Raw genomic sequence first — 27,387 nt, forward strand, 5'->3', positions numbered from 1 at the left:
GAACCCACATTTTTTAATTTGCTTAGAATTCCACCCCAAAGTTTCAATTGAGGTTCTTCCAAATTCTTGTAAACTGTCCTGTGATTTCTTCAGAGCCTGACCCACACTGTGGCCAGTAGAGTTCATTAGACATGATTTCAGATGATTTGCTTACATCTACGTATGTCAGTGTATCCCTGAGTTGCCCAGTAATTGCTATTTTACACTGTCCTACACTCTCTTAGAGCGGGATCAAACTGATCAGAGCAGCCGGGGAATACAGACTTTGTTCAGATGAGATCACGGACTTGAGGACCACACTGATAAAACTGCTCCGATAACAGATCTTGCCAGAGGGACAGTAATCAGTGCTGCAGAGATCTGGTCTTTTTGGCAGAAAAGATGCTCATGATAGCCGCCTGGAAGTTGCAGAGAAGCCGGTTAAAGACTGAGACCTCAAGACAAAAGATTGTATGCACTGATTAAATTAATATTTGAACTTATCTGCCATAATGTTAAGCTCCCTGTCTGCCAGAAAACAGTCACAACTAATCACCAAGTTGACGAATGTTTGGGACAAGTCCATACTGTCTGCAGGCTTTTCCGCACAAACAGCTGGAAGATGTGTGAGGATAAAGGAGCAATGAATGGAGCCAAATACAGATAAATTATAGAGGACAGCTTGCTTCACGGTGCCAAACACCTCAGACTGGTGCAACGGCTTATGCTCTGCTTGAACAGTGACCTGAAGCATACAGCCAGATCAATAGTTGAATGGCTGTAGAACAAAAATAAGAAAAACCTTGAAACGCTTCTACTCGAATCCCGCTTAAAAAAGCATCGTCATATGACGGGAATCTAGAAACCCCAGCAGCTCCAAGCTGTAAGAAGAACTGTATCTTAGAACCAAATCTGTAACTCCTGCTGCGGGGAAATCAAGTGAAAACTCATCTGAATCAACTTCTTCTGTCATCTTAAATCCTACAGTTCAACTCAACTCTATTCGACACCTTCGTATTGCAAGTTGTTTCTCTTTGTGTTCTCTAAAAATATCAGTATAATATATCATTATATTTACGCTTCTCCCCATGCTCAAACCAAATAGCATTTTTGTTTTATACCTTTGAAAATATCAAGTCCATATTTAATAATGATGCTAAAAAAAAGTAATTTTTGCAGAGAGTTACAGATTGATAGTGGCCTTTGTGGCGCCCAGTGCGGTAATTTAATAAGATTTGTTCTCTCATCTTTGTTGCACTGTTTCTTTTATGGCCGCAATATTGCTTTTTTATTAGGTTTAGATTTTTATGGGAGTGGCATTTTCATAGTTCCAGTGGACTTTTTCAGTGATATTGAAGAAGCCATATTTGGTGTTGTGCTGCATTGATTACTGTAATTTAAATGTTTCTACATTTCCTAAGAGGAGATGTTGCTCTGGTTCGACTGTGACTCATGTGTCTGGTGTCATTTTACTGGAATGAACATTTTTTTCTAGCTGTCTCAACACATCAGATGGCATCCTGGTGACCTATTGGTTAAGACACACATCATATAACTGCAACGTATCTGATTCGATTCCAGCTGGAGACCTTCATTGCTCTCTCGTTTCCTGTCTATATCTACATTGTCACTATCTAATAAAGGGCAAGAAAATAATCTTAAAAAGAAAAAAAAAAAAGTCTATTAAGCCAAACAGGAAGGAGCTTGAAAAAAACACACACGCGCACATATAAACTTGCACAAATTCTTCTCCAGCTTTAGTGTAATTGTTCTGTAATTGCTGTTGGTTTGCTCAAGCTACCATCTTAAATTGTGTGGATTAGTCAATAAGCCAAGTGAACTCAACAGAGTCTGTACATTTACGCACATCTGTCAACTCTGGGAGTTGTGTATTTGTCCGTGTGTGTGCGTGCGCGCGTGCGTGTGCGCGTGTGTTCAGCGGTAGTTGTCTAAATCCTCTGAAAAGGGATTTTCTCACCGTCTGGTCAGACTGTTGTGGCAATTTGTTGTTTGCTTGCAAGGCAGAAACCGCTTCTGCAGGAGGAACACCTCTGCTAAATATCTAATTAACAAAAACACAGCCTCTTCCACCCAAATGCTTAGGCTTCTTATGTGTGCACAAGAGACACACTCACACCCACACACACACACGCAAACACTGCAATAAACAACCTTTTTCTCCGTCTCTCACATAGACGACATCAGGTGAGGACATGCGTGATTTCACCAAAGTGCTGAAGAATAAATTCCGATCGAAGAAGTATTTTGCCAAGCATCCTCGGCTCGGTTACCTACCGGTGCAGACGGTTTTGGAGGGCGACAACATGGAAACGTAAGTAGCACCCGAGTGTCTTTATGAATCAGAATGGTGCTCAAATCTGATTGGCTGTGGTACATTACAAACTCCTCATACACAGCATGTCTGTCGGGTCATGCCTGCCAGCACCTTTCAGCTGCCCTAAAGTCACTTACAGTCACAGTGAAGGGGGAAGTGAAGGCGTTTTCTAGCCTCAGCAGCATGACGTATTTGTGGGTGGAACGGAGTGTGTCGGAGAGGTTTAGTTACGAGTGGGATTAAAGTCAAATTTTCAAATTTTGATTGAATTGCTCAAAAGGGGCTGTGACTTTGTGAAAACAGTGCATTATGGAGCTCTAGTAAGTTGTAGAGGACAGGTGGCCTCCACACACACCTCTCTCACTTGCATTGTTAGATTAGGAGGAAGAAGATGAGGGAGGAAGAAATAAATTAGATCATAATCACCCTCTTTTGGAAAATGTAAACAAAGTTTTTGCCAACTGACATAAATGCATAGAATGCTTAAACTGTATTTTAAAGTGGTGCTTCACTGATTTAGTATTGCATGTTGATAACATTAGGGACTAATGAGAGAAGAAAATAAGATGGGTCAATCGAGGTATCCTGACTCAAGATCCCAAAACCTTGGATCCTCCACTTCCCAAAATGCAACTGGGTAGCATGTCTTGTTAGAACCTACCTGCTCGCCTCGTCTCTCTTGCCTCCTGGGCAAGATTACTCAAGTGGCAAGACTTGTAATAGTAATTCTCTTCGAATTAACGAAGCTTCTCCAGAGCCACACAAGACATTACACAGCAGTTTTCGCTGGTTGAGTAGTACTCCCCATGTCTACCAAATTGACTTTGACACGTAAAAGTGGTGGAGTGCCCCTTTAAATATATCTCACTGTCCAATCACTCTCTCTGTCATAAATATCCTCAGGTCACAAGTTAGGAAAACTCTCACGTGTGACACTCGGCAAACACACACACACGCAACCCTGTGCTCCAGTATGTAGGGAGTGTTTTCCCACTTTCCCACTCAGTTTGTGTGTCTATGTACCTGTTGGCCCCTTGTGCTCAGAGACTTTCACACTTTGTTACATTTTCTTTGTGTTTTCCTCTGCATTCTATCTATCTGTCTATCTACTGTCTCCTTTTCTCTGCCTGTCAGCCGTCACTCAGTCACTACTCATGTTATAGTCTGACGTTTCCCGCTCATGCTCTGTTACCTTTGAACAAAGTAGTTGTGCAGCTTTTGAGTGCCGAAAACGTGTCAAAGATGTCCGTGCGTGCACGCACAGTGAGTCACCTATTCACTTACGATAGATTTTCCCTGACATCCAGCTGCACGCAGTCACCTCTCAGATGGATTGCACTCCCTCTTTCATCCCTCCCATCTTTGCCTGTCCTCCTCCTCACCTCCCACCTTGATCCATTCTCACTTCCCTTCCTCTCTGAAAAATGACTCCTGCAGAGCTGCCTGCCTGATAAATGCCTTGAATAGGTATAGAAATTGTTGGGCGAAACGTGGGGATCTTTTCAGAATATGCCAGAAGGGAATGGAGACTATTTCGTGGTCATCATATTCCTGTCTCTTTTACTGCATTAGGTCTCTCCTGTGAGCTGTGGGCTATCCACATGTTGCCACAGGCTTGTGTACTCTAGAGACAGCTTTATGTGCGGAAAGAAGCCTGTATGTGCAATTTTTAGCTTGTGAGCTTGCTACACGATCTGGCTTAGTGTTAAGAAATGCTCGGCATACCACATTCATTTTAGACCGTTATTGTCACAGTTTGTGGGTCTTGCCATCTTCACTAAAAAGAATACTGTGACCTAAATGGAAATGGATTTTTCTGTAATTGGAACAAGGTTTAGTCCCTGCTTAAAAAGAGGAATTATACAGATAAAGTAAACATCATAACATTTGCTGCCATGTTGGTTGTTATAAGAATGTGATTGCTCCCAATTTGTCATCTTCGTTGATGGACTACTAATGGACTGAACATCACACTTACAGAAGTATTCCGGTTTCTCTTTCTGTGTGCAACTTTGAACAATATCAAGAGATTTCATTCTTTAAATACCCCCTGAAAACCCTTTTAATGCATCATCAGGCTCCATTGGTTGTCTTAAAAAAGGGAACTTCCAAGAAGTTATAAGCATTGTAGAAGCAGAAACGAAAATTAGATTGTCTGCCGTATAATTGCCCTCCCTAGTGCACTCACTCCCTGTCTCTCTCCTTTCTACTCTTGTATCATCATTTCTCCTTTATAATTCCACCCACTCAATTTCCCTCCACCTTGATAGAGCAAAACACCACCCACTCTCACCTCCCACTTATATCTTTGCTTAATTTCACGCCAGATAGGATTTTTGATTTGTCACAGCTATCTATATTTGATAATGTGAAAGAACCCTTCTTATGGTTTCCCACTCAGTGTCGGTATTCTGTTTTTTCCCTACATAACCAGATAGGTAAGACGGGTCTCTGCTGCATTAGGCATTTGCAGAGAGGTTAATGGCTTTGAACGTGGATTTGAAAATTATTCGCTGAATTTTTGTTTTTTTGTTTTTTTTTTCTTCTTGTGGTCATGGGAAAAGTTTGGCCTTCTGTTCATTATTGGGAAAAGCCAGAGAGACACTTATACAGGACTGAAAAAGTAAAAGTGAAAAGCGTTCTATTAAAAGTAAAAGTAGTTTTTGAATTTAGAATTCATTACATTAAGGAAACATACACTTTTCATGTATGTATGTTTAGTACATGTATATGTAGATAAGTGTATTGTATGAAGGTAGGTCGCCAGAGCAAATGAGTTTGTAGTAAATAGCACTTAGGTGTCAGGTAGATTATATCTTGCATGATATCTTTGCCTCCAAATTGCTAATTTAATTATCTGCTTCCAATCATACAAACATCAGATACAATATATACATCAAGGCACATAATTTATATATAAATTGTATATACAGTATTCTGTACGCTCATATGCACACACAAAGCATGTCCACATTTTTATGTATTTACTGTAATCCACATGCCAATGAGGAAAACAGGAGTATCTCTCAGTCTGTATCTGTATCTGGAGAGCAGAGAGAAGCAGTGCTAACTGTGACTGACTACCACAGCATAATGGACTAAATAGATTTTTAGAAGCCTTGCTTGGCACCCCCCCCCCCAAAAAAAAAACACAGTGAAACATATAATGTAATATTTTTCACAAATACATAAAGAGATGACAACAGACATCAGATTTTTTTTTGGCAGTTTCTTAAGTTCTTTCTGAGTCAGCAGTTCTAAGTTTTCTAGAGTAGCCAGCGGGAAACACAGCACTCCAAGTGCTAAGTTTGGTAGTATTATTTGAGCCAGGGTTTTCAAAAAACATGCCCCTCTACATGGGTTTCACAGCCTGTGAGAGGGTGTTTATTGCTTATCCAAGTTCCATTACCATTTGTTTACTCCAGGCTCAGCCTTCACCCTACTCCCAAGACGTTAACCTTTATTAGTAAAGACTTTGTTAAAATGTCACTGTCTATATACTGATGGTGTGTTTGGAATTTTCTGTCTGATTGAGTTTGACTTACGATGTGTGAGCTCATTCACACGAGTACCAAATCAAAGGGCAGAGACGCAGAACTGTGTAATTTTTTTCAAAACCAACCTCTCAGATTGAATAAAATAGGCCACATTCTCACTGAAAGCAGTACTTTCTCAGTATTTTTTTTAAAATGAGGCAGTTAACCTAAAATATTCATCATACATTGGCTGATTGTGATATCTTATAAATACTGTTTTTAGTTTTAGGTTCACTGTAGTCAAGATTTTAGCAACAGCTTTTTGGACAAAGTTCACCTGCTTTCCGTAGAAAAGAGTCACCAGCATTGCCCCGCGAGCGCAAGGTCGTGCTTTCCCTCCACAGGCTCACCTCTCTCTGCGTCTCATTCGACTTCTCTCTGAGTGATCATTTTAGTATAGTTAATATAGACGAAATCACAGCACAGCTGCTTTCTTCAGCTAATGTGTACGGTGATTTTTTGTCAGACAGCATTGAGGTTATAAAACCAGGATTTTAGCAGTGCAGAGCAGCAGCTTGGAAATGGGTTGGAAGTGACCGCTGGTTAACATGTAGTCTGAGTGGTTTAACTTGTTCCATTGTCTGACAACAGAAACAGAAAAACATGTATATGAGAACAGCTTTATTAGGAATTCAGCCTTATTGAAATACTGTATATGTGAGCACAGACAGTAGGAGAGAAGCAAACAGATAAAGGGCTGCAACTGGCTGACGCTTGACAGAATGCAAACACGACGCAATGGTGTCTCAATTTTTCCTAGTTAGTGTATTACATCGACTTTTCGAGCAGGCTTTAGCTACTTTACGCTGAAAGTATTGGTTTACAGCAGTTCCACCACAGTTTTCCTGAATTTCACACATTGACCATAAGCAGACCAGCCATATACTAGGTTTTGTCCTAGTTTTGTTTTCGCATGCTTCATTTCCAATTTCTTCTCCCTCCCTCCCTTCCTTTCTGTTACATGTGTTTTTCTCTTCACTACAGACTACTTCCTCTCAAGTGCAGCAATCTGAAGGTTAAAGTTATATCTTTGTACACAGGTATGCCAAATTTGGGTGAAAGTAAAAACAATCTACGTTCTACGAAGCTATCAGTTTTTGGCAGAGATAAAAACTGACATCGCTCTCCTGAAAAACAAAAAGAAGACACTGACTGTTCCTGCTGGCAAAGATATCGGCGGGGGCGAATGAAACGCTTGAGCTCTGTCTCAGTAGTTAACTCAGTCTGCCCTGCCGACCCCGATTTCCCTTTTTCTCTCACTCCCTTTAAAAAAAAAAAAAAAAAAAAAAAAACTCTTCTCTGTCTGAATCCCCTGCTACATTTTGAATTCTCCTTGCCGCTATAGAAGTCGGACTACATTGGCTGCCCAGCTGCGAGAAACATAACCGCCATGCCATACGTCTCCCTCTGAATTTCCCTGCTTTAATGTGGGAACAAAAGCACGAGGCAGAAGAATATCAACCTCAACTGTTATCTTATCAATTTTCTAGCCAACCTCCTCCATGAAAACAGCACATTTCTTTGTGCCTCTGAGATAAGAAGGTGTCCCATTTGTTTACGAATAAGAATTTATGCTGTGCGTCCCTAAGAATAGCAGCAATTACCACGGACTAGAAAACAGATACTTAAAAAGACTTTGACATCAACACACATGGCTTATCATCCTACTTTGTCATATTTTATTTCCAAAAACTCTAAAGACTTCATTTGCTGGGTTCTCATACCGTGTTTTAGTTTTCTTCTTGTAACATAATGTACTCAATAGCAGATTAACCAGAAAATAGATTGTGCTGTATATATGTTTTTCTGGCGTGCTATTTGAGTAAATCCTGCTGGAAATAAATGAAAAAAGGGAATGAATTTGGGCCATATCCTCGTGTATGCAGGAGAAATTGTAAAAACAATTTAATGAAATGTGTGTGACAACAGCGAATCAGCTGACATACAAAACCCTTTTCTGTGCGAGCTTTCACACACATAACCTGGGTTTATTGCAGTGTGCTGACAGGTCCATTTGCACATTTTGACACAAATCTGACTGTCACCATACATATTTTCTGTGTCTCAAGTCTATTTTAAAGCAGGTTTTACATAATGTCACAAGGGACTACATGTGGTGTATGTATTGGTGACTGTTTTACATGTTTTACATGCTTTCCCTGTGCATTGTGTCCAGCCGCTCAGCTGTTGGACAGACTCTTCCTCCACCTGCTGTGTTTTTCTGTCTGACCGACTGAGTCGATTTGACCCTCAAATGTTTTTTGGTACCTTTACTCCCCTTCCCTCCCTCCCCGATTCTCTTACAGTCCCGTCACCCTCATCAGCATGTGTCCGGAGCAGTATGAGTGAGTATCTACGCCACCAGAAACTACACCTCGTCTCCAGACTGGAATGCCTTCAGACAACACCTCCTTTTACTCCCTGCTCTCCCCGCTCATCTCCCCCTACGTCCTTACACCAACTAAGCCATGAGTGCACTGCATGTTGCATGCCTGCATGCCTGATCCACTGGCTGAACATGCAACCAAAAACCTCACCCACTGTCTCCTTACCATCACCTCCTTCTCCTCTCTAAAGCATCCAACTAGCATTCAGTTGCTCATCCCAGCAGCAGCTGTCAGAAACTGTCCAACCGCTCCGTAGATCATCCTGCTGTCCTATTTCTCTTTCTAGGATCATCAGATTTGTTTCCTAGGTGATGTTGTGAAGGGCCGTTAGGTTGTGTGCAAGCGACTGTGTGTGCATGAGGCTGTGAATCTGTGTGCTAATGAGGTTGTGTGAGCGTGCCGAATCTCATTCATATCCATTACCCCATTCATTTCCAGGCTGTCCCAGTCACCTCAGCTCTCTCATGATGACACCCATTCCAGGATAGAGCAGTATGCCAGCAGGTATGCACTGCACTCTCCACTCATCATCTCATGTCAGACGCCACAAAGCCTACATATAAAGAATTGCTAACTGCATTTAAATGTTGCATATTAAAAAAAAATCTCAAGAGCTTCATTATAGAATGAGAAAACCCACTTATAAATGGCCATACCAGTGTTTTTGCGTGTTTTAGAGGATTTACTACAAATAAAAAATCATTTTTATAGTTGCACACCATTCTCCAAGGAATGCCAGAATGTTTTGAATGTGTAATTCCCACGCTCCAAGTCATATATGCTTTCAGTCTGCGTTTGTAAAGATATATAAAAATCAATCATCTGATATTAACAATGATAAGACATGACAACCAAATCAAATCTCTGTACAATGACTCTAAAAGCATGAAATAAATGGAAAACAGCAGCTGCCTGGAAGCTTGGAAAAATCACATTTAATGACGGTAAACACTATATCAGTAGAAATGTAAAATGTATAAATAGGATTTGCAGTAGATGGGGAAAAAAAAACATTATTTGATATCATAACATGCCTCTCTAATGGAGACATTTTTAAGGAAGAAGTAGTGTGGAGCCTTAGGGCTGTGTTATGCTTCAAAAGAACTAGTTCATACATGCCAGAAATCCAGTGTGTTCATACCAGTTCTAAATGGCCACACTCAAAGGCAGGGTGAAAAGACGGCTGTCATACAGAGCCCCCGCCAACTCCTATGTTGGCAACGTGTGGGAGAAGGGGGTTTTCAAAGCTATTCGACCTTCCGTCAAGCACTTCTGATGAAGCATACTGGCAGCTTTAGACTGTTCAGTATAGCTACAAGGCCATCATGTAAATAGAGATACCGTTAATTATCTTTATTAGTTGCTCCTGTCCTGCATATAGGGAAATATTGTGGAGAATAGTTTTCTTTTCTTTATGCTATTTATTCTGATTACAAAATGAAACAGATATCAACCTGACACTTTTAGTTCAGAATCAAACACAAAGCATCCTGTGCCAGTATCTATCAAAAAATCCTGTTAGTTATTTTGAGAATCTGAACTGGCTCTACTGAGCTGAGGCATTACAAAGTCAGAATGAAGGTTTTTTCACTAAATCTGAGACTAAAATAAACATCTTAAAAGGGTAATTTTGAGATCTGTTTGAGACCTGTTTGCAATGACAGCCAAATGAGAAAAACAAAAATGCTTTTTTCCCTTGAGGCTGCACCAGAGCAATATCAGGATTTTTGTCATGGACAGGAATATGTACAAAAAAATACTTAACGAAATTTCACTGTAACTTTAAGTATAGACTCACAAATGTCAGTCTGAACTTTTTAGATATTTTGCAAACCTTGAGTGCAGTGGAAAAATGCAGCTGTGACACAAGAAGTGTCATGTGTTAGTCGACTATTGACATTTTTTATTGTTTGATGTCAGAAAAAGTACAGCCATAAACTACACCTCTGAAAAGGGTGGATCTGCTTTTTATTTTGTGACAAACGGTGTTCGCAAACATTAAATATCAGATGACTGTCGGAGTCTGCTCGGTGAGTAAACTCAGAAAACATGCAACCGCCCACCACTGCGGCATGGCTGGTGACATTTTGGATTCACTGCTGAGATCAGAGTAGCAACAGATTCTAACGATAGCTTTTTTTCAGCCACCCACTTCAAATGATACTGCTGCAGTTGCAGTTAATCATTACCACCATCACCAAGGTAATGTTCTGCTGCACTGAGACTGAAAACCTGTCATTTTTTATCTTAAAATAAGTCTGAACATTAAGATCCACAAGTGTCACTGTTTCCTAAACCCATCTAGCCCCTTGAATTAAACCTCTACTCAGTCCAAAGCTTATCTTTTCCAAAACGGACAAGGTTTCCTTGCATCATAGTAGATCCCAATGTGTCCTTCCACACAAGGCTTAAATCACGAATTGCCTTCTGATGCAGCACTGCTCTGTCTGGCCTGTAACCTTCCATTGGTGACACGCCATTAACCTTCGCTCAGTGTGTCTGGCTGCATTGTTTTATCAGCAATGACACAGACATGAGCCTCGTGAATTACATTTTTTTTTTTTTCCTCACAATCTGTTCATTTTCCCAATCAAACAGATAAACAATAGAATGACATAATGTCAGAACAATAGTGATACAGCAAAGGTGCAAATAGTAAGCAAGATAGAAACAATGCAAAACTAAGACAGGACCATGTCAGGACAGATACTACAAGCATGACCCAAGACTAAGGACATAAAATGATTTAATAATAAAATAAAAATAAAAGATAGAAAAATATAAATGTATAATGATAGTAATAACATAAAATAGTTGAACACAAAGTGATAGCTGTTTGTCAGTCTGATGCTTGTCATGTCACAATTTTAATATTGCTAAAAATACCTCATCAGTCAATCAGGGATATCTGGCAACTCCAGCTCTTGTAGATCCTCGCAGAAAGAGTCCCACATCTTGCATATTTTTCTCAGGGAGCTCTTAGTTTTGCATCTGATTCCTTCCAGTTTGACAAAATGAATGAATCCTCTTGCATCCATAGGATATGCAAAGTAGGTGTTTGGAGATTTCTGCTTGAGCACAACAGGCGTCTGGCTAGTAGGGTGACAAAGACTGTAAAGGCTGCCTTTAGGGAAGAGAGTGGTACTGTGGGGGGAGTTACACCGAACAATGCAATCATAGCATTAGGTTAAATAGATTTTCGAGTAACCTTTGACAATGATCTAATATTTCCCCCCAGTAGGACTGTCAAGTAGGACAAGACCAGAACAAATGTACATGGCTTGCCGGTGCTTGGCAACATCTGTCGCAAGTTGGGGTCCCATCTTTATAGATTCTAGAGTGCAGTGCAGGTTGGTGCAGTTTACAATGTTGCACTGGATCAGTCCATGTTTTGCACAAATAGATGATTTGTGTACTTTATTAAGAGCATCCTCCAAAAGTTCCTCAGAGTTCTCCTCTGCCAGATCCACTTCCCAAAGTGCCTTAATGGAGTTTAAAGAGACCAGACGTAGGGAATGAATCTTAGCATAGATATATGACATCTTTCCTTTCAGAGCAGGTACTGGCATGAGGGATGTGTCCAATGGTGAATGGTTAGGTTAGGAAACTGAGGGAATTTACTACTAACAAAACTGTGGATCTGTAGATATCAGAAAAAGTGTTGTTTAGGTCAGGCAAACTTTTGAGATACCTGTTTGGAAGACACAAAGGTGTTTAATAGTATATAGGTCTTGAAACAATTTGATGCATAGCTTGGACTAAATAGTGAATTCAACATCTACCAAAGATGGAGGAAAAGCATGATTGGCAATTATTGGGGCTGGAGTAGAGTATGTTTGGAGACTAAAACAGCGTCTTAACTGATTCCAGATTCTCGAAGACGTTTCGACAATTAAATTTTTCGTGTAGCCAGAAGAGGAACTCTTAACGGGGAGTGGTATGAGTCAAACTATAGCCGGGACTGTATTATTCTAAGATTGGCTGCCCAGAAGTAAAACCTCAAATTTCCCCCAGCACCTTTGGCGTCGGTAAAAGTTGCTGGCATATCCTTGGGAGTTTTCTTATTCCAAATGAATTCTAACTGAATTACAATTCTAACCGAACCATAAACGCTGACATTGTAGCTAATAGATTTGCACGGGGAAATGCACAAAGTGCATCTGAAGATTTGACTCATGAAATTCAAACTTAAAGTATCTCTTCCCAGTGGCTTCCCCCTATATTCTTTCACAGTTCAACTTCATCCTAAAGGATATTGTGTGGATCATATTATTAATCTTCTGGACAACGCTGCTGCTGCTATATTACAGAGTTCGGTGAATACAGGCTTTGATCAGGGGAACCAGCTTCATTGTCACCAGAAAAAATAGACATTTCTGCTGTACGTGTCTCAAAAAATATGTCCACACGTGTATAAAATTGTATTTGGACCCTGTAATCCTTTTTTTTTTTTCTTTGTCATTTAATCTGTTTAGAGATTTCACTGCATGTTTAAAATCTTATTTGGTTTGTTGATGTGGCATTGAGATCCCCATTTGTTCATACTGGTATTTAATGGTATGATGACAGCTTTGACATGTTTAAGTTTTGTCCCTGATGATGGTTTCTTTCTCAGGTTGGCCCAGATGGAGCGCTCCAACGGCTCTCTGCCCACAGACAGCAGCTCAGCCACAGGAAGCATGTAAGTCACCCCTTGTCATCGCCAACATTTTTTTTTTGTTATACACACATTTTGACATTTCCTACACCATGACTGCATATTTCCATAAAACATTGTTTCACAGATTTCATTTTCCAATTGCTGCAATCTTACACCTGTCCAGAAACATCGTCATGCAAACATCTTTATTTCCACATGCAATTTATGAATGTAAGCTAATTATGTTTTCCATTTGAATGAAGTCAGATGAACATCTACTCCAAAGAATGAACCATTTTTTTCAAAGTTCAAATGAAATTTTCTTTACTTATTTGTTGATATTTGGTTTCGTTATAATGCTAAGACATCTCCAAGCGTACTGTTTAATTGTCTTTCCCTGGTTTCAGTCAATCAAAACCAGTCAAAGAAGCACCAATGTGGCTTTGCACATTCCTGAAACAAGATCAAGGCAGACTGTGAGAGAACTGAGAGAGGTTTTGGGAGAGCGATAGAAGTGTCGGGGAAAAAGAGTGAGGGGAAAAAGACAATGCAATGTGGTTGAATACAGCGGGAAGGAGAGGACATTAGAGGAAATGTAATGGAGTGCCAAAAATGAAAAGTGAGAGTGATTGGTCTCAGGATCTCTGATAACGACCAGTTATCTTTAGTTGATAGGAGGTGAGAACATGGCAAACTTGAAAATAGAGGAAATCAGAAAAAAAGGGGAAAAAAGCTGAAGAGGACCATGTGATTGTGTGTGTGTGTGTGTGTGTGTGTGTGTGTGTGTGTGTGTGGGTGTGTGATTGTGTGTATGTGTGTGTGTGTCCTACAGGCCATTCAGGTTGGGTGCATTAGTCTCTTTTTCCAGCTGAGATCCTAATCGGGGGAATGAACTCTTGAAGCCCACTGGGCCAGGCGCACACTGTATTATTGTCTTGTAGATCTCAAGATTTCCCAGATCATAGATCATCCTCTTAGATTTGGAAATTAGCAATGTGTGTATGTATGTTTGAAATTAATTTGTACATGCGATTGTAACACGAGTTTTTTTTTTTTTTTAAATCAGCACAAAGCCAAAAAAGAGAGAAAGAGAGCAAAGAGATTCCCTGCATGCCCCATGAAAAGAAGGGAAAAAAGCTTTTGGATTTTTAAAAAGGAAATTCTTTAAAAAGGAGAATTTACAGCACAACAGTGGAAAAGCACATGGGAAGATGGTTAAAACCTTTGAGAGTCTTCAGTGAAGATGAAGTGAAGCATCAGTTTCATTCTGAACTTCTGTTGCATCCCTGGCTGATGTGTGTGCATCATGTGGACCACTGCTCCCACACTTCACCTTCATCTAACCTTGCAATAAGAAACAAATGGAAAACCTCAGAATAGCGGTTTTACAAACAGAAGGTCTTCGATTGAAGACTCCCAAAAGCTGCATTTTTTCCGCACTCTCTCTTTTCAACTGTTCAGTAGAAGGACAGAAGAATAGAAAGACAAAAAGTGTTGGTGGATTTATTTTTTCCTCTCAAAGCTTTCATAATGAGGGACAAACACATTCATCCCACTCCTCCTCGCTTTCTCCTTTACACTTTGTACAAGGGCTCATTTAAGAGAAAAAGCCATTATCTTTGGCAGTTCCGAAAACAACAGTGACGCTCGTACACGGAAGTGTGTGGAGCGCTAATGAGGTGAGGAAGATGATTTGATGATGAAGGCTAATGGGTTTAGCAGCAGAAGGAAAAAACACCCCACCAGGGCACATTTGGAACATAATCATAGTTCTTGTGCGTTCACTCACTTTTACATCAGTGTAATTTCTGTCAAATTTGCATTCCGCGTTCCTGCAAAACAACAACAGCTAGAATGTAGCTGTGAAGATAAAAAGAACACAATCCTCCAAGAAAAAGGAAATTTAAATGCCAATCATAAAAGATAACTGTGAATAGAGTATTTTTGTAGAACACATCTGTGACGAGAATGGCTTTGTACTTATCAGCATTAAACACAATATAGCACCTGTATGCGTACTTTAAATATCAAGAAAGAAATTGTCCTTTTTTGAGGTTTATTTTGTGTATTGTAAAGCCAGATTTGATTATTATTATTGTGTGTTAAATGAATAACCAAGCTCTCGGTAGTGAACACTGGGGTCTGAGAGATGATATAAACTTTTATTTATTGTCTTCTGAACGGTACCACTAATTGGACAGGAAATTGAACTACATCCAATTTATCTGCTGTTGTAGATTGTTTTTTTTTTCTATTTTTGTGGAGGATAATGAACTTATTTGAATTGATTTCCTACACATTGGCTCTTAATTTTGACTAAGAGGTAAATAATGTTGATATTTGTAATGTAAATTGGTACTTGTGAAAACAGTCATCATTACAGCCAGCTTAGTTTCCTAAAAACAATTTTAGAACACAGTTAATGTAACACTTTGAAGGGGAAACTTTTTCTTTCTTTTTTTTTTTTTTGCAAGTCTACTGTGTCATAAATGTGATAACATTCACTTAAATGCTACTGTGCAGCAATAACATGTCATTCACATTAGTTTTTAAAAGGCAAGAATCAGCCAGGAGCCCTGTTTGTACACACCAATGTGTCCATCGAGGCCTCCTTTTAAGGAAAAGTAACTTTTGAAATCTGTAACAATAGCAGTATTTTGCTCTATAGATGCCACAACAGTATAACAGTCCCCACAGCCATATCTCTTCTCAAAAGATGAAGCTGTACATTGTACTGTCAGACTTCTCAGCAAAGAAATATCTCTCCTTCCTCTTCCTTTGTAAAGCCTTTGGTTTGGAGTGTTTGATTGTCTCTCCTCTCTTTTTGTAAGATTTATTCTTTCCTGCCTACAGTTGATTTCACACAACCCTCTTTGTCTATCGCTCCGGTCCATCTGGTTGTTTATGAGGACACACACTCACAGAAATTATCCCCATGAGTCACAGGACAGTAGAAGGTGTCTTGGTAACATAGTGTAACATGGGTGACTGCATTAGCCAATTACATGCACGTTTGGCTTTTGGCTTGTATTTTCTGATCTTTCAGAGGCTGCAAACACTGATGTAGACTCACTGCCAGCTGTGCAGTGATATCAATAATTAGTTTGTGTGTGTAAGAGAGAGAGAGCTCTAGAGATAAAGCTTGTGCGCGTGTGCGTGTGTGTGTGAGTGTGTGTGTGCTCGTGCATGTGGCCTCAGTGCTTGTGTCATTTTTGTCCTGGGTTGCTTTTATCTAAAAGGGAATCCTTAATTAGGACGTCATTGTTGCCTGTTTTCTCTGACCTCCAGCTGAAACACAATTTTCTCATCAATGCCTCGGGACATCACTGAGGACCAAGACTCCCCGCTTCCCTTTTTTCACCCGGCTTCTTTGTCTGGTTTTCTCTCACTTCCTAGTCTGTCCCCCAGTGCTGTCCCCTTTTCTTGTCGTTCATATTTTGCCATTTATTCCTCTCCTTCTCCCTTTAATTTATCCCGCCCTTTTCTTTTTAAACCTATTTTCATCATTAACCTGCCTTTCCCGACTCTCTTCTCCTCCTTTCATCATTTTTAGTTGTAGACTAATCATGTTTTACCTTTGGGCCCAGGCAACCTTCAGATTAAACACTAAGAACAGAGGTAGACACTGAAATCCTTTTTTTTGAAGCCCTGCATGATAAATAATATACTTCACAACGATCAGCCCCAAAATGTGGAAGTCTTTCACATTTAGAGGTTTTAACATTTTAGCAGAGGGGAGGAATGAAGGACTTGTAGCCTCTGCCCTTCTTTCATCCTCTCCTGATGTCCGTGTTCCTCTCTCTTTATCTGTTACTGTTTCTTTCTGAGCTCAGTTTACGGAGCTGATATTCAGCTGGAGAGGAGCTGCTTGCTCTGCGATATATTAGCTAGGCATCAGGCCCAGAGACTAATGTTGGGTAAAGACTGTAAAATATCCCTCAGCAGTGTCCTCCGCTCACCCTCACCAAACACGACACTCATATTCACAGTGCAGTGCAGCTAATAGCCTCGCCATTCATCACCAGTATTCACATTTAATTCCTCTCCCACACTAATGCTCTCTTTCTCTATCATCTCTTTCTTCTTTCTCTGTGTCCCTTCGTCCTCACCGCCACCACGCTGCCTTGGCCTCCAGTCCTTTCACTGTACTTCCTCTGTGTCCCAGTATTCCAGAGCAGGTGATTTGCAAGCCAGCTCGACCCCCCGTAGTCCCCATTTTCACATGTAATGATCCCCTTTGTGCTGTCCTCTGGGGTCGTCCTGCCCGCCATATTGTCCGGGTGCAGTTTCCTGTTGCCAGGGACCTGCCTAATTGGTCACTCACTGTGCCAGGACCCCCCTCCCCTGGCCCCAGAAGGCATCTCTGCCGCCTATTTTCAACATTCTCTACAGAAACTAAGGCTTTTCTCCATCATCCCTGTCAGTGCAATGGCAGTGTGAATTTCAGATTCTTATGTCATTTATCAGTAATTCAGCAGGTTCAGTCTGCAGTTTCAGAGAAGTTGATGAATAACTACATACAGTATATCAGTGCATACACATAACAAAGGCTCTGTAAGAGTGTTTAGAAAAACTGCAAAAGTTAGAGTTATGTAAAAAAAAAAAAAAAAAAAAAGGGAAAGTAATGACTAAAAGAACGTCAGGAAAGAGCTGTAAAAAGGGAGGGGGGGGGGTACTGGTTACATGGTGTAAAAAAGCAGTGGAATGTTTTTGTCTGTAACGGAGAGTTCAGAAAGTTCAAAAGATATTGCACTCACTGCTTATAAAGTTTATTTGATGTGTCTTTTATCAATGGTGCCATTCAGTATAGCTGAAAAACATGAGAGGTTGAAAGCAAGGTTGATGCAAATCCCTTTTCTTAAAGGAAAATAAGGCTCTAAACTTGTGCTTCAAATCACAGAATGAGCTTAGGCTGGTTAATGATAAAAAAACCTTTTTCTCTTCTACGTGCACAGAAGCCTACTGGCTTGGCACATTGTTCCTTTTATGTAAAGAGGTGAAAGCCTCATTCTTTGTACCTTTCATCAGCTATCCGCTCGCCCCAGTCCTTGGTCACGAAATAGTATAATTACTGTCATCTCTGAGAAAGAAAAGGCTTCCTATTCGTAACCTCTCTTATTATGCATGTGGTGATAATGGCATTCTGAATATTTGCTGAATACTCATTCCATGGTGCTGTTCAAGGGTGTCTTATGTAAAACTTGAGACATTTCAGTTTGTCAGCCTGCTCTCCGGAGCATATTTGATTAACTTACTCATTATAACCCAGGATTATGCACTCAGCTACGGTCTCACCCAGATAAGAGGGTGTGAGTATACAGCGAGTCACTGTGTATTTTAAAGGGTGCCAAGAGTATACTTAAACCAAACAAGTAGCACTTAAATTAAAAAAAACAAAACGTCAATTAGCGCTGATTCTTGGTTTTCCTCTTTGGTCCTGCTTTTATGTGACCTAAGGGAAGTTCATCTACCTAAACCAAATTACCTGCCTTTTGATTTGTCTGATGTTTTACTTGCCTCTCTAGGCAGATGGGAATATTTATCAATTAAAGTATCCAACTTTAATGTCGTTTTAGTCGTCACTCCTCTCTGTATATAGCCTTGTAATAACCTTGAGTTAATCGCTGAGATTTCTGAACATGGCGAAAAACGCAACACTAAACAGAAGCGAGACGGTGCGAGAAACTCGAGCAGTCTAAAGATCATACTCCAGGTTAGTCAAACTTATTTGGGACAGAAAACAAAAGTGAATTTTAGAATTATTGCCCGAAACGTCCATTGTGAACATCAACCGCAGTTCAGCTTATCTGGCATGCACAGTTTTCCGGTGCAATGATGAATTATAACCAGCATTTTGGGTGCACTCGCTTTTGGTTTATCGCTGTATAAAATAAAGACTGTTATCTTGCGCGCAACCTGTCCGATTATCTGAATGCTTGTGTTTCTTGCCCTGTTGAAATTCATTGTGATGATGTTCCCGTGTTCCCAGATTTCAGCAGCTGTTTCAGCACTTTCATTTAATGTACCATAAACTGAAATTTTCCTTTAAACCCATATTATATATTATGGGAATTATAAACAGACTATTTACTCATACCAATACTTTTGGCTTTAGGCTGATCAAGTGTTAAAGCTACGTAACCGCAGGATATTAACACAGAATGACAGTCCGAACACAAGTGGACATTTTAACTGGCTGAATTTCTGAAAAATGCCAAAATGGTTAGAGTTGGTAGTGAATAGAAAGTCACGTGTGGAGCTACCATGCCACTAAACTACCTCAGCTAAATTCTATTTGAAGCTGTCAAACTGGCTCTGGAAATGACAGTGACTTTAGCAATAGAGAGGACTTTTAATTCACAGTCTGCCACCTTTTTTGTGCGTGTGTGGCTATCAGGTTTTGATCTTCGAGGCTCAGGTTGTGTTTTAGAATGATGTTGACAGCTGGGCTTTGGCAAGACTCGCCAGTGCCTTTCAGCTCACTGAGTTTCACGTAAAGAGACCGACAGCCAGCCAGACACACACATGTAAAGATACACAACAGCAGACACCAGCAGCTGTTTCTACCTCCTTCCCTCCCTCCATATCTTCCCATCTGTCTCTTCTCTGCTCCCTCCATCTCCTCACAGCCCTCCCTTATTCCGGTTATCAGATAGTAGAGACTGACATATCTGTGTTCCAGCAGAAATTGTGGGGGGTTACAACATTGCAGACCTACAGTAGCTGAAGATCTTGTATATATCGCAGCAGCTAATACAATTTTTGTTTAGATTAGGTGCTTGGAAGCTTCTGTTTTTTATTAGATTTTACATTTGGCTATGTAAGTGCATTTGTTACAACCTTGTGCTACTTGATGTCCTCTGAAACAGGTTCGTTAAAGAAGACAGTGAAACCCTTTAGTGGCATCAGTTCAACCTCTTTTAATTGTGGCACCGTGAAGAAAGTGCTGAAGTTAGTCGCCCCTCCCTAACTGAACCGAAGGTGAACTGAACGGATCTAACAGGGACAAGCTGTTTGGCTCCTCAGTCTTCAGATGACTCTTCATTCCTTTCTATAGGGACGATGAGCATGCCCTGATCCTGCAGTACTGTCAGACGCTGGGAGGGGAGGGCTCCCCATGCAGTCAGCCCCAGAGTCCTGCCCAGATCTTACAGGCCGTAGAGAGGGAGGAGCGAGGCGAGCTGGAGCGGATCATCGCACGTCTGGAGGAGGAGCAGAGGTAGGGCATCATATCGTATGTCTGTGAAAGAAACTTGAGATCATTCGGTGTGGAAGAGGTTGGTTAAGACCCAAAATATAAGGAAAATACCGCTTATGTTTGGACAGTCTTCTTAAGATGGACAATCATGTCTCAGCTGAGATTTGTAAGATCAATAAGAGGTTATAAATACGTAAAAATCAGTGTTTATCTTTTTCTTTACTTTTGTCACATTCACTGTTTACTCACAGCGTCCTGGTGTCATTTGAGTACATGTGCCCATTGTCACATCCACTGCACAATACATAAATATTCCCACACTTCCCATACCCCCAGTCAGTGTCAGATGCCAAGGTTTGATTAGTAAATGGAGATGGCTTAGAGACAGAGTCACCGTACGATCTATTCTTGTAGAGATGCTTCTGCACAGCCAGTGGCTCGACTGGAGTGATTTAACCCTGATCACCCGCATACGCAGGCGCTCCGGGAGGGCGAGGAGGGGAGAGAGAGAGAGAGAGAGCTTTACTGCCAGGCTCATAAATGCCAACTTAAGCGGAGCACTGCAGCTTATGGTTCTGCACTGAGAGGGAGGGTCAGGAGGGAATGAGGCGAGAGATTTTTCAGGGGGTCCTTTATGTTTGTCTAATCGCTTCAAATAGGATTTCACCGAGAGAGAAGAGGTAAACATGAGTGTGATATTTTTGTGTGGCACCTCACTGTAAGGGTTGAGTCGAGGAAGAAGCTTTTGGATGCGGTGTTTGAGAGCACGTCAGGAGAAAAAAATAAAAATAATAATAATAACAGCAACCTTTAACCACATATTCGTAATAATTATTTAACCACAGGAAAGATAACGTGAAAGAGAAGTCCCCTCTTGGGCTAGTAGTTGCAACATGCCCAGCTCTCAAGAACACAAGTCCTCTGAGGCCAATTCACACATGGCTCCTAGGAATACAACACTGTCAAACTAATGGCTATAAGTCCTACAACTTAACAAGTATGTACAATATTTTAAAATAAATCATAAGGGAACCCTAATCTTTATATAATTAAAAAAAAAAAAAAGAATAATATAACATACATGTTAGATCTATATATACAGATAGTGTACATAGAGTAAACTTCCTAAACCATAAGCATATACAGTAGACACATACATACACATACTTACACCTATGAACATAAATGACTTCTATCTTGAGATGGATGACAAATTTTAAAAAACGGTTGTCGTGTCGGGCAACTACAAGCCTCCGGAACAGCTTCAGTGCTTCTTGGCAAGGATTCTTCAAGACTCTGAATTTGTGCTGTGTTTGTAATCCTTATTTCCCAGGACCCTGCAGAGGGAGTATGAGCAGCTGAAGGAGCAGCATGGCCAGCGAGGGGCCCCTGCTGGAAGCCCCTGGGAGTCAGAGGGCCCCTCTGCCCATCCTGATGAGGCTGACCTCCTAACTGAGGCCAAGCTGCTACGACAACACAAGGGCCGCCTGGAGGCCCGCATGCACATCCTGGAGGAACACAACAAACAGTTGGAGTCTCAGCTCCACCGCCTCCGTCAGCTATTGCACCAGGTGACATAACACTTTCACTGATTTGTTGGACAGTTTTATCCCAAGAAGCCGCAGGTGATGGCTGAATGGAGGCACAGATAGATATTCTGCGTTGTCAAAATAGTCATTCCTCAGAAAAAAAAGCACAAAAAAGGGTTGTTTCTTGCTTGTGTGGATTTCTCCTTAACAACTGCAAATTACTGGTTGACTGGTTGAAATACAGTCGATTCAAACTGCAGATATGAGGGGGCCATTTGCAGATAGGATGGCTGTAGTTGTGGTGCTTAGGAGACAGAAAACAACAAAGACGAGGACTTGAAACTTCAAGTAGCTTAATCGCAATAACATTTCAGACAGGCCATTTAGTAGCATTTGTCAGCTTTAACAGGAGGACTTCATAATGGAGCTTTCAAAATAACGAGACAACTACTATTTTTTCCAAGCTTTAAAATTACACTGGTCAAATAATCTCAAAATCGCACCAATATCTGTCAAAAAAAAGACAGTGTATCAATAAAAGTAGTTACAAGTTGAGACTAACAAAGTAGAATATGAAGGACATACACAGCAAATTAGCAGCAAAAAAGAGATTGACAATTATTGCTTAATGGCAAGTTGATACAGCATAACCCAACTTTGTAGCAGAGTTTACCCTGATGATTTATTTACGTGCACTTTTCCCTAGATAAGTGATATTAATTTTTTCCTGGACGAACTACTGTTTTTGCAGCTTTTTAGCGTTGCACATACACAACTGTGGTTTTTAAGCTCATCTCTGCCATACGTTGCCTTATCTTTTAATTCATTGGGCTTGTTGAGGAGCAGCGGGGCAGTAGTCACAGTTCACAGACTCACTCAGACGAACCAGCTGGCAGGGCTGTTTCAGTGCAACTCATCCGATAGTCAAAACTCAGAAAGCTGAAACAATGACAAAGAACGCTTCCAATTAATTAAAAGGAATCATTCAAAGTCATTCAAATAAATAACCGATGTAAATATGTACTTGTGCATATTAACCCCTACATAAACATCCACACATGTCTACAGGCAAAACAGGATAGCCCATTCAGTTTTTATCCATAGCTTTTTGTGTCTGTGAATAAGAGAACCTGCTCATCAATGCTCAGATTAGATCCTAATCACATCATTACCATTCCATCCAGGAGTCCAGCATCCATCTGCAGTCCTGTTATCAAAAAACTTCCAGATTTGTTCATTGGCACCCTAATGGCTCACCGAAGTTGGATTGTTGCTGCCAAATGAGAAATGCACAACCCTCAAGGCAAACAAACAGCAATCCTGACAAATCAGACTGCGCAAACACGGGGGCAGGTATTGGCTGTCTGGGAGCCGCGGAGCTGAGAGCACAGTAATAACTCTCAACAAATATGGCCCGAGGAAGGCAGCTGATGTGACTCGGCAGATTTTTAATGGGTGAAGATCAGCATTTTGACATAAAAAAAAAAAAAAGTTTTGAGTGCCCCCAGCTTTCACCCTATTGGAGATGTCCCTCCATTTTTAAATGCTAGATTTACCTACCGATTTGTCTTGAATCTTGAATCTTGAAAAGTAAAAGTTCTCATGTGGCAACATGATGTGCCCTTAATTTACAAAAATATATCATACATTAATCACAGGTTTTCTATCTAACTTCTTGGACTGTAACTAGTAAGTATAACTTTTGTGCTGTATCTTGGCACTGCCTACATTCAGTTGAACATGTCTTTGTTTGGATTTTTCTGCACCAAAGCCACCACATCCTGAAGTAATGTAATTCTGATACTGATTCTTAAAGACAAATATTGCAAACATAATGGTACACGCAACGATCTGCATCCACACAGACATCCCTACTCTAAATAAGAGTAGGGATGTCTCTGTTTTCTTACATTTGAGTTCCTGGAGTCCTGGGGATACTTCAACATGTCTTTCCATCAGCCGTGCAGTGTTACTGCCAAGCTGCAGAATAATAACCCCCGCCAGCTTGATGGCACGCACTAAATTCCCGCTCCTGAAGGCTGACCAAAGCCCTGACCTTAGCTATTCTAAGACAAGCCTTAAGAAACTGGCTATGCTCTAGAGACGCTTCCAACATGTTAGCCTTTACTAAAGCCAGGGGCACCAGGCGATGATGAAGAAGAAGAAGAAGAAGAAGAAGAGGGATGATGTGGGAGGGGAGGGAGGCAACATTGATTTGGTTTATTGCAGCTGAAAAGCTAAAGGGAAGAGGGAATGTGGGATTCTGCTGTAAATGTCACTTGACCTCAAGTATTTGCTTCTGTGCATCGGAGTAACAGGGCATGTTTTCACCAATTGATCAACTGTCCACAGTATTTTAGCTACGAAAAACCCTCATGTCTAATTGAATGATTAAAGTGGTGTTTTAGTTTTGGGGGTTTTTTTTTTTTGGCTTTTTCTTTCAAATTGCTTGTCTCGTCAGACTTCTCTTCTCAGCCGTGACTTGAATCTGAGGCATTTCTTTATCGTGCTTATTTATATGAACTATAAAAAGAAAAATGAAAAAAAGGGATCTGTGATATTCAGTGATATTCAAAACATTTTGGGGCACACGTTTACTGCAGGTCAGGCCAAGTCAGTTTGAGCTCAGTAGCGTGAGGCCACAGAACAGGGATATCACACAGACAAACGGTGGGGAGGAATTTTGAAGCAAAGGAACAGCGATACAATCTGTCACTGGCAAGACCCTGTCAAAAAACATCCCGAATATCAATATTGTTTTTTAGATTATTGTAGGTCCTCTGGATTCACTGTCTGCTGCTTTAGCACCTGTTGTGACTGCATTAATGTCAGACCAATCAGCCTCAGGTGAGATGGATTTTCAAATGAGGTGTTAGGGCAGAAACCTGTGGATAGAAAGACAAGACATATGCATGCCTTCTGCCTCAGGCAAGAAACTTTCATATTGCATTACACAGTGTGTATTATGGACCTCAGCCTCAGGTGAGATGGATTTTCAAATGAAATATGAGAAATCAAATTTTTTTTTTTGTTTTTTTTTTTTTTAAACTGTTGCACTCACTTAAATACCTAAGCATACAAAAATGAGCTAGAGAACAAAAAAATCTATGAAAATGTGATTCATACTGTAGCATGTTAAACTCAGTTTGGGACATTGGCAGAGACATGTTTATGAGAAATGTTTTGGGACACATGACAACAGCCTCATTGTGCCGCCCTCCGGTACTCTCTTGTCTCCGCACGGCTAATTTTGAAGTTGTCAAGTGAATGCCACGCAGGATAATTATGTTGTAATGATGGGAGTTTTCTTTTCTGTCTTCTTCTTCTCTGTCTCTTTCTGTCAGCCGGAGGTGGACTCAATGGTAAATGGAGTGTCCTCTCCCATTGTGCAAGATCGAGGGCCACTTAGTGAAAACTCAGGTAAGAACCTCAAGCTCAAGAAGACTACTCAGACACCCACACGACCATTGATCTAAATAAATTAAGGTCTGTCCGTGGAATTCTGCACTGTGGCAGAAGCTACATTTTGCAGCATTTAGCTTTGAACATTGCTCACAATATAGCTGTAAATTTCACCCTCTGCAAATGAAACTTGTGGTGTGGTACCATTTATTAATTATGCGTCTCTCCACATGCGTGTGTGTGTGTGTTCAGATGAGCTAATGGACTCCAACAACAGCAGCTCCGACCTGGCAGATGTAATGGAGCAGATTAACAACTCCTTCCCTGCATGCAGTCGTAAGTTTCCCACTCCTCTTCCTCCTCCTCCTCCTCCTCCTCTTCCTCCTCCTCTCCCACACCGTGTCTTCCCAGCCTCTGAGGGCAGATTTGCCACAAGGTCGCTGGTCAGCAGAAAAACAGCGCATGGCACTCCGTTTAACTGTTCATACCTCATCCCTCACAGGGGGAATTCGGGTGCGGCGTATAGTATGTGTGAATTAGGCAAGTTTGTTCCAATATGAGAAATTGTTTCATTTTACTTATTATTATTATTATTATTATTATTATTATCTATTAAAAACAATATCAACCTGGAATTTGTAGGTGTGTTAGATGTGTTTGTGAAGTTACATGCACCTGCTGCATTTGGGAATCTGACATGAAAATATTCAGACCCCAGTTTGTGCAAAGCCAAACACACATCAAATTGTCTTTGCAGAAATTTCAAAACTACTTTTTCCCATTTATAAAAAAAAAAAAAATGAAAATCACATTTCCTTTGTTTTCTACTTAGATCATTTTACAGATGTTGTTTTTATTGTTTTTGTTTTTAATTCCTTCCGATGATACAGTCGTTTATTTTGTTATTTCTCATCTGTGTCGTCGTCTAAGAGGTTCACGATGCCATGTTATGATTTAGCAGCAATAAATGAAATGATAAGAGGAAGGGGAGAAAAGGTGGTATCTACCTGATAGTCAACAAAATTTACAATTTCAACTCGACTCATTGTACATCTTTTGATCGTGTCCTTCACTTCCTCTCACTATTTTCATCAGTCCTTCTTTCTTCTTCCTCTTTCACAATCTCACACACTCCTGCTGTGCATTTTTCCTGTCTTTTCTTACCTCATAATGTCATTCAGCTTGATTTGTGGTGTTTGAGTGTGTCTGTGTGTGTGCGTGTGTGCTCGCCATGGAGTGCCATGTATAAATAATGGCTTCTCGAGCAGCTGTGCAGTCATCTGTAGTCATGAATTCACAAGATCTTGTCCTGTATTTCAGTGAAAAGTGGTACGGTATTTAGGGTGTGCTTTTTCAAAAACTGGAATAATTGTTTGTGTGGTACTAGCACCTTCCTCTGCACTGTGACTTTTTCTCAAACACACAGATTTTAAATATAGCCTTGAGGTTTTTTTTTTTTTATTATCATTTCAATTTAGTATTTGATATGATCAGGAAAACCGTTAAACCCTCATTACTCTTTATAGCAGAATTTGAAAGACTATCCACCTCTCGGGATGTTAATCAAATAGAAAAATAAAAAAAAAATCTTAGAGCTCACTGACTTTAAATTGCATTCGAATTTTTAGAGTTGAAACTCCTCTGAGGGCTTTAGTTAAAAATCCATTCTAATCTGGCAGACGCTCCAGCAAGCATTATTAGCATTTAGTTACCGCGCAGCTCCGAAGCCCGGGGAACGGGCAGCACAGAGCGGAGTGTGTGCATGAATATGTGGGAGAGACCCAGAGGCTGATAATTTAGTGTAGACTCATAAAAGCAGAAATGAACTGTGGAGTTCAAGTGTTAAACTACTCTATTGTCTTTTTGATTTGTCTCCCACAGCCTCAAGCCTCTCCTCAAGACCACAGGTAAGACGGAGTTCTTCCACACTTTTAAATATGCAACAGTACAGTAAATCAGTCTGCATACTTGCAGCTTGTACAGAAGCTCATCTTCTTTCTGTCTGCTCCACTCTGCAAGTTTTAGAGTCAGTATTTTAGTGACTGAAGGTGAGAGAAGTTGGAGCAGAACAACATTTCAGAGCCTGAAAATGTAGCCTTCACCTGTCCCATCCTTCCACACTGGGTGGCCTGTGAGAAAGAGACAGCTAATGGATTCTCTGTGGAGTGCCATTAGCGGCTCCTCTCAATCCCCTCCTATGTGGCCAGGGTACATTTTGGGACAGAGTTGTAGTGGAAGCACTGCCCTCTTCCCACTGTAATTATTTTCCCCACCCTGGTGCCCCTCCGCTCGCCCCAGTCTCCCTTTTCACAGTGTCTTTTTTAAACTGCTTGGCTCGTCTCTTCACACACAGCTAATACCTTCACACTCCAGTTGAACTCC

At 40.7% G+C, this 27,387-nt stretch overlaps 1 protein-coding gene across 9 annotated transcripts in view; it reads left to right on the forward strand.

Moving 5' to 3' along the window:
• The window catches only part of utrn (utrophin), a 181,466-nt gene that overhangs the window by 152,541 nt on the left and 1,538 nt on the right, over positions 1–27,387 (forward strand). For 8 of the 9 annotated variants that reach the window (XM_040125316.1, XM_040125317.1, XM_040125319.1 and 5 more), the window contains 9 exons: positions 2,175–2,311; positions 8,157–8,195; positions 8,676–8,741; positions 12,853–12,918; positions 19,934–20,095; positions 21,408–21,645; positions 24,948–25,023; positions 25,258–25,341; positions 26,887–26,912. In XM_040125316.1, the coding sequence (XP_039981250.1) occupies positions 2,175–2,311; positions 8,157–8,195; positions 8,676–8,741; positions 12,853–12,918; positions 19,934–20,095; positions 21,408–21,645; positions 24,948–25,023; positions 25,258–25,341; positions 26,887–26,912 (894 nt within the window). The remainder of the gene's footprint in view (positions 1–2,174; positions 2,312–8,156; positions 8,196–8,675; positions 8,742–12,852; positions 12,919–19,933; positions 20,096–21,407; positions 21,646–24,947; positions 25,024–25,257; positions 25,342–26,886; positions 26,913–27,387) is intronic. The other variant, XM_040125318.1, reaches the window with a different exon arrangement.

This window comes from Xiphias gladius, chromosome 4 (assembly GCF_016859285.1).
Source record: "Xiphias gladius isolate SHS-SW01 ecotype Sanya breed wild chromosome 4, ASM1685928v1, whole genome shotgun sequence".
In the NCBI taxonomy this organism is placed as follows: Eukaryota; Metazoa; Chordata; class Actinopteri; order Istiophoriformes; family Xiphiidae; genus Xiphias; species Xiphias gladius.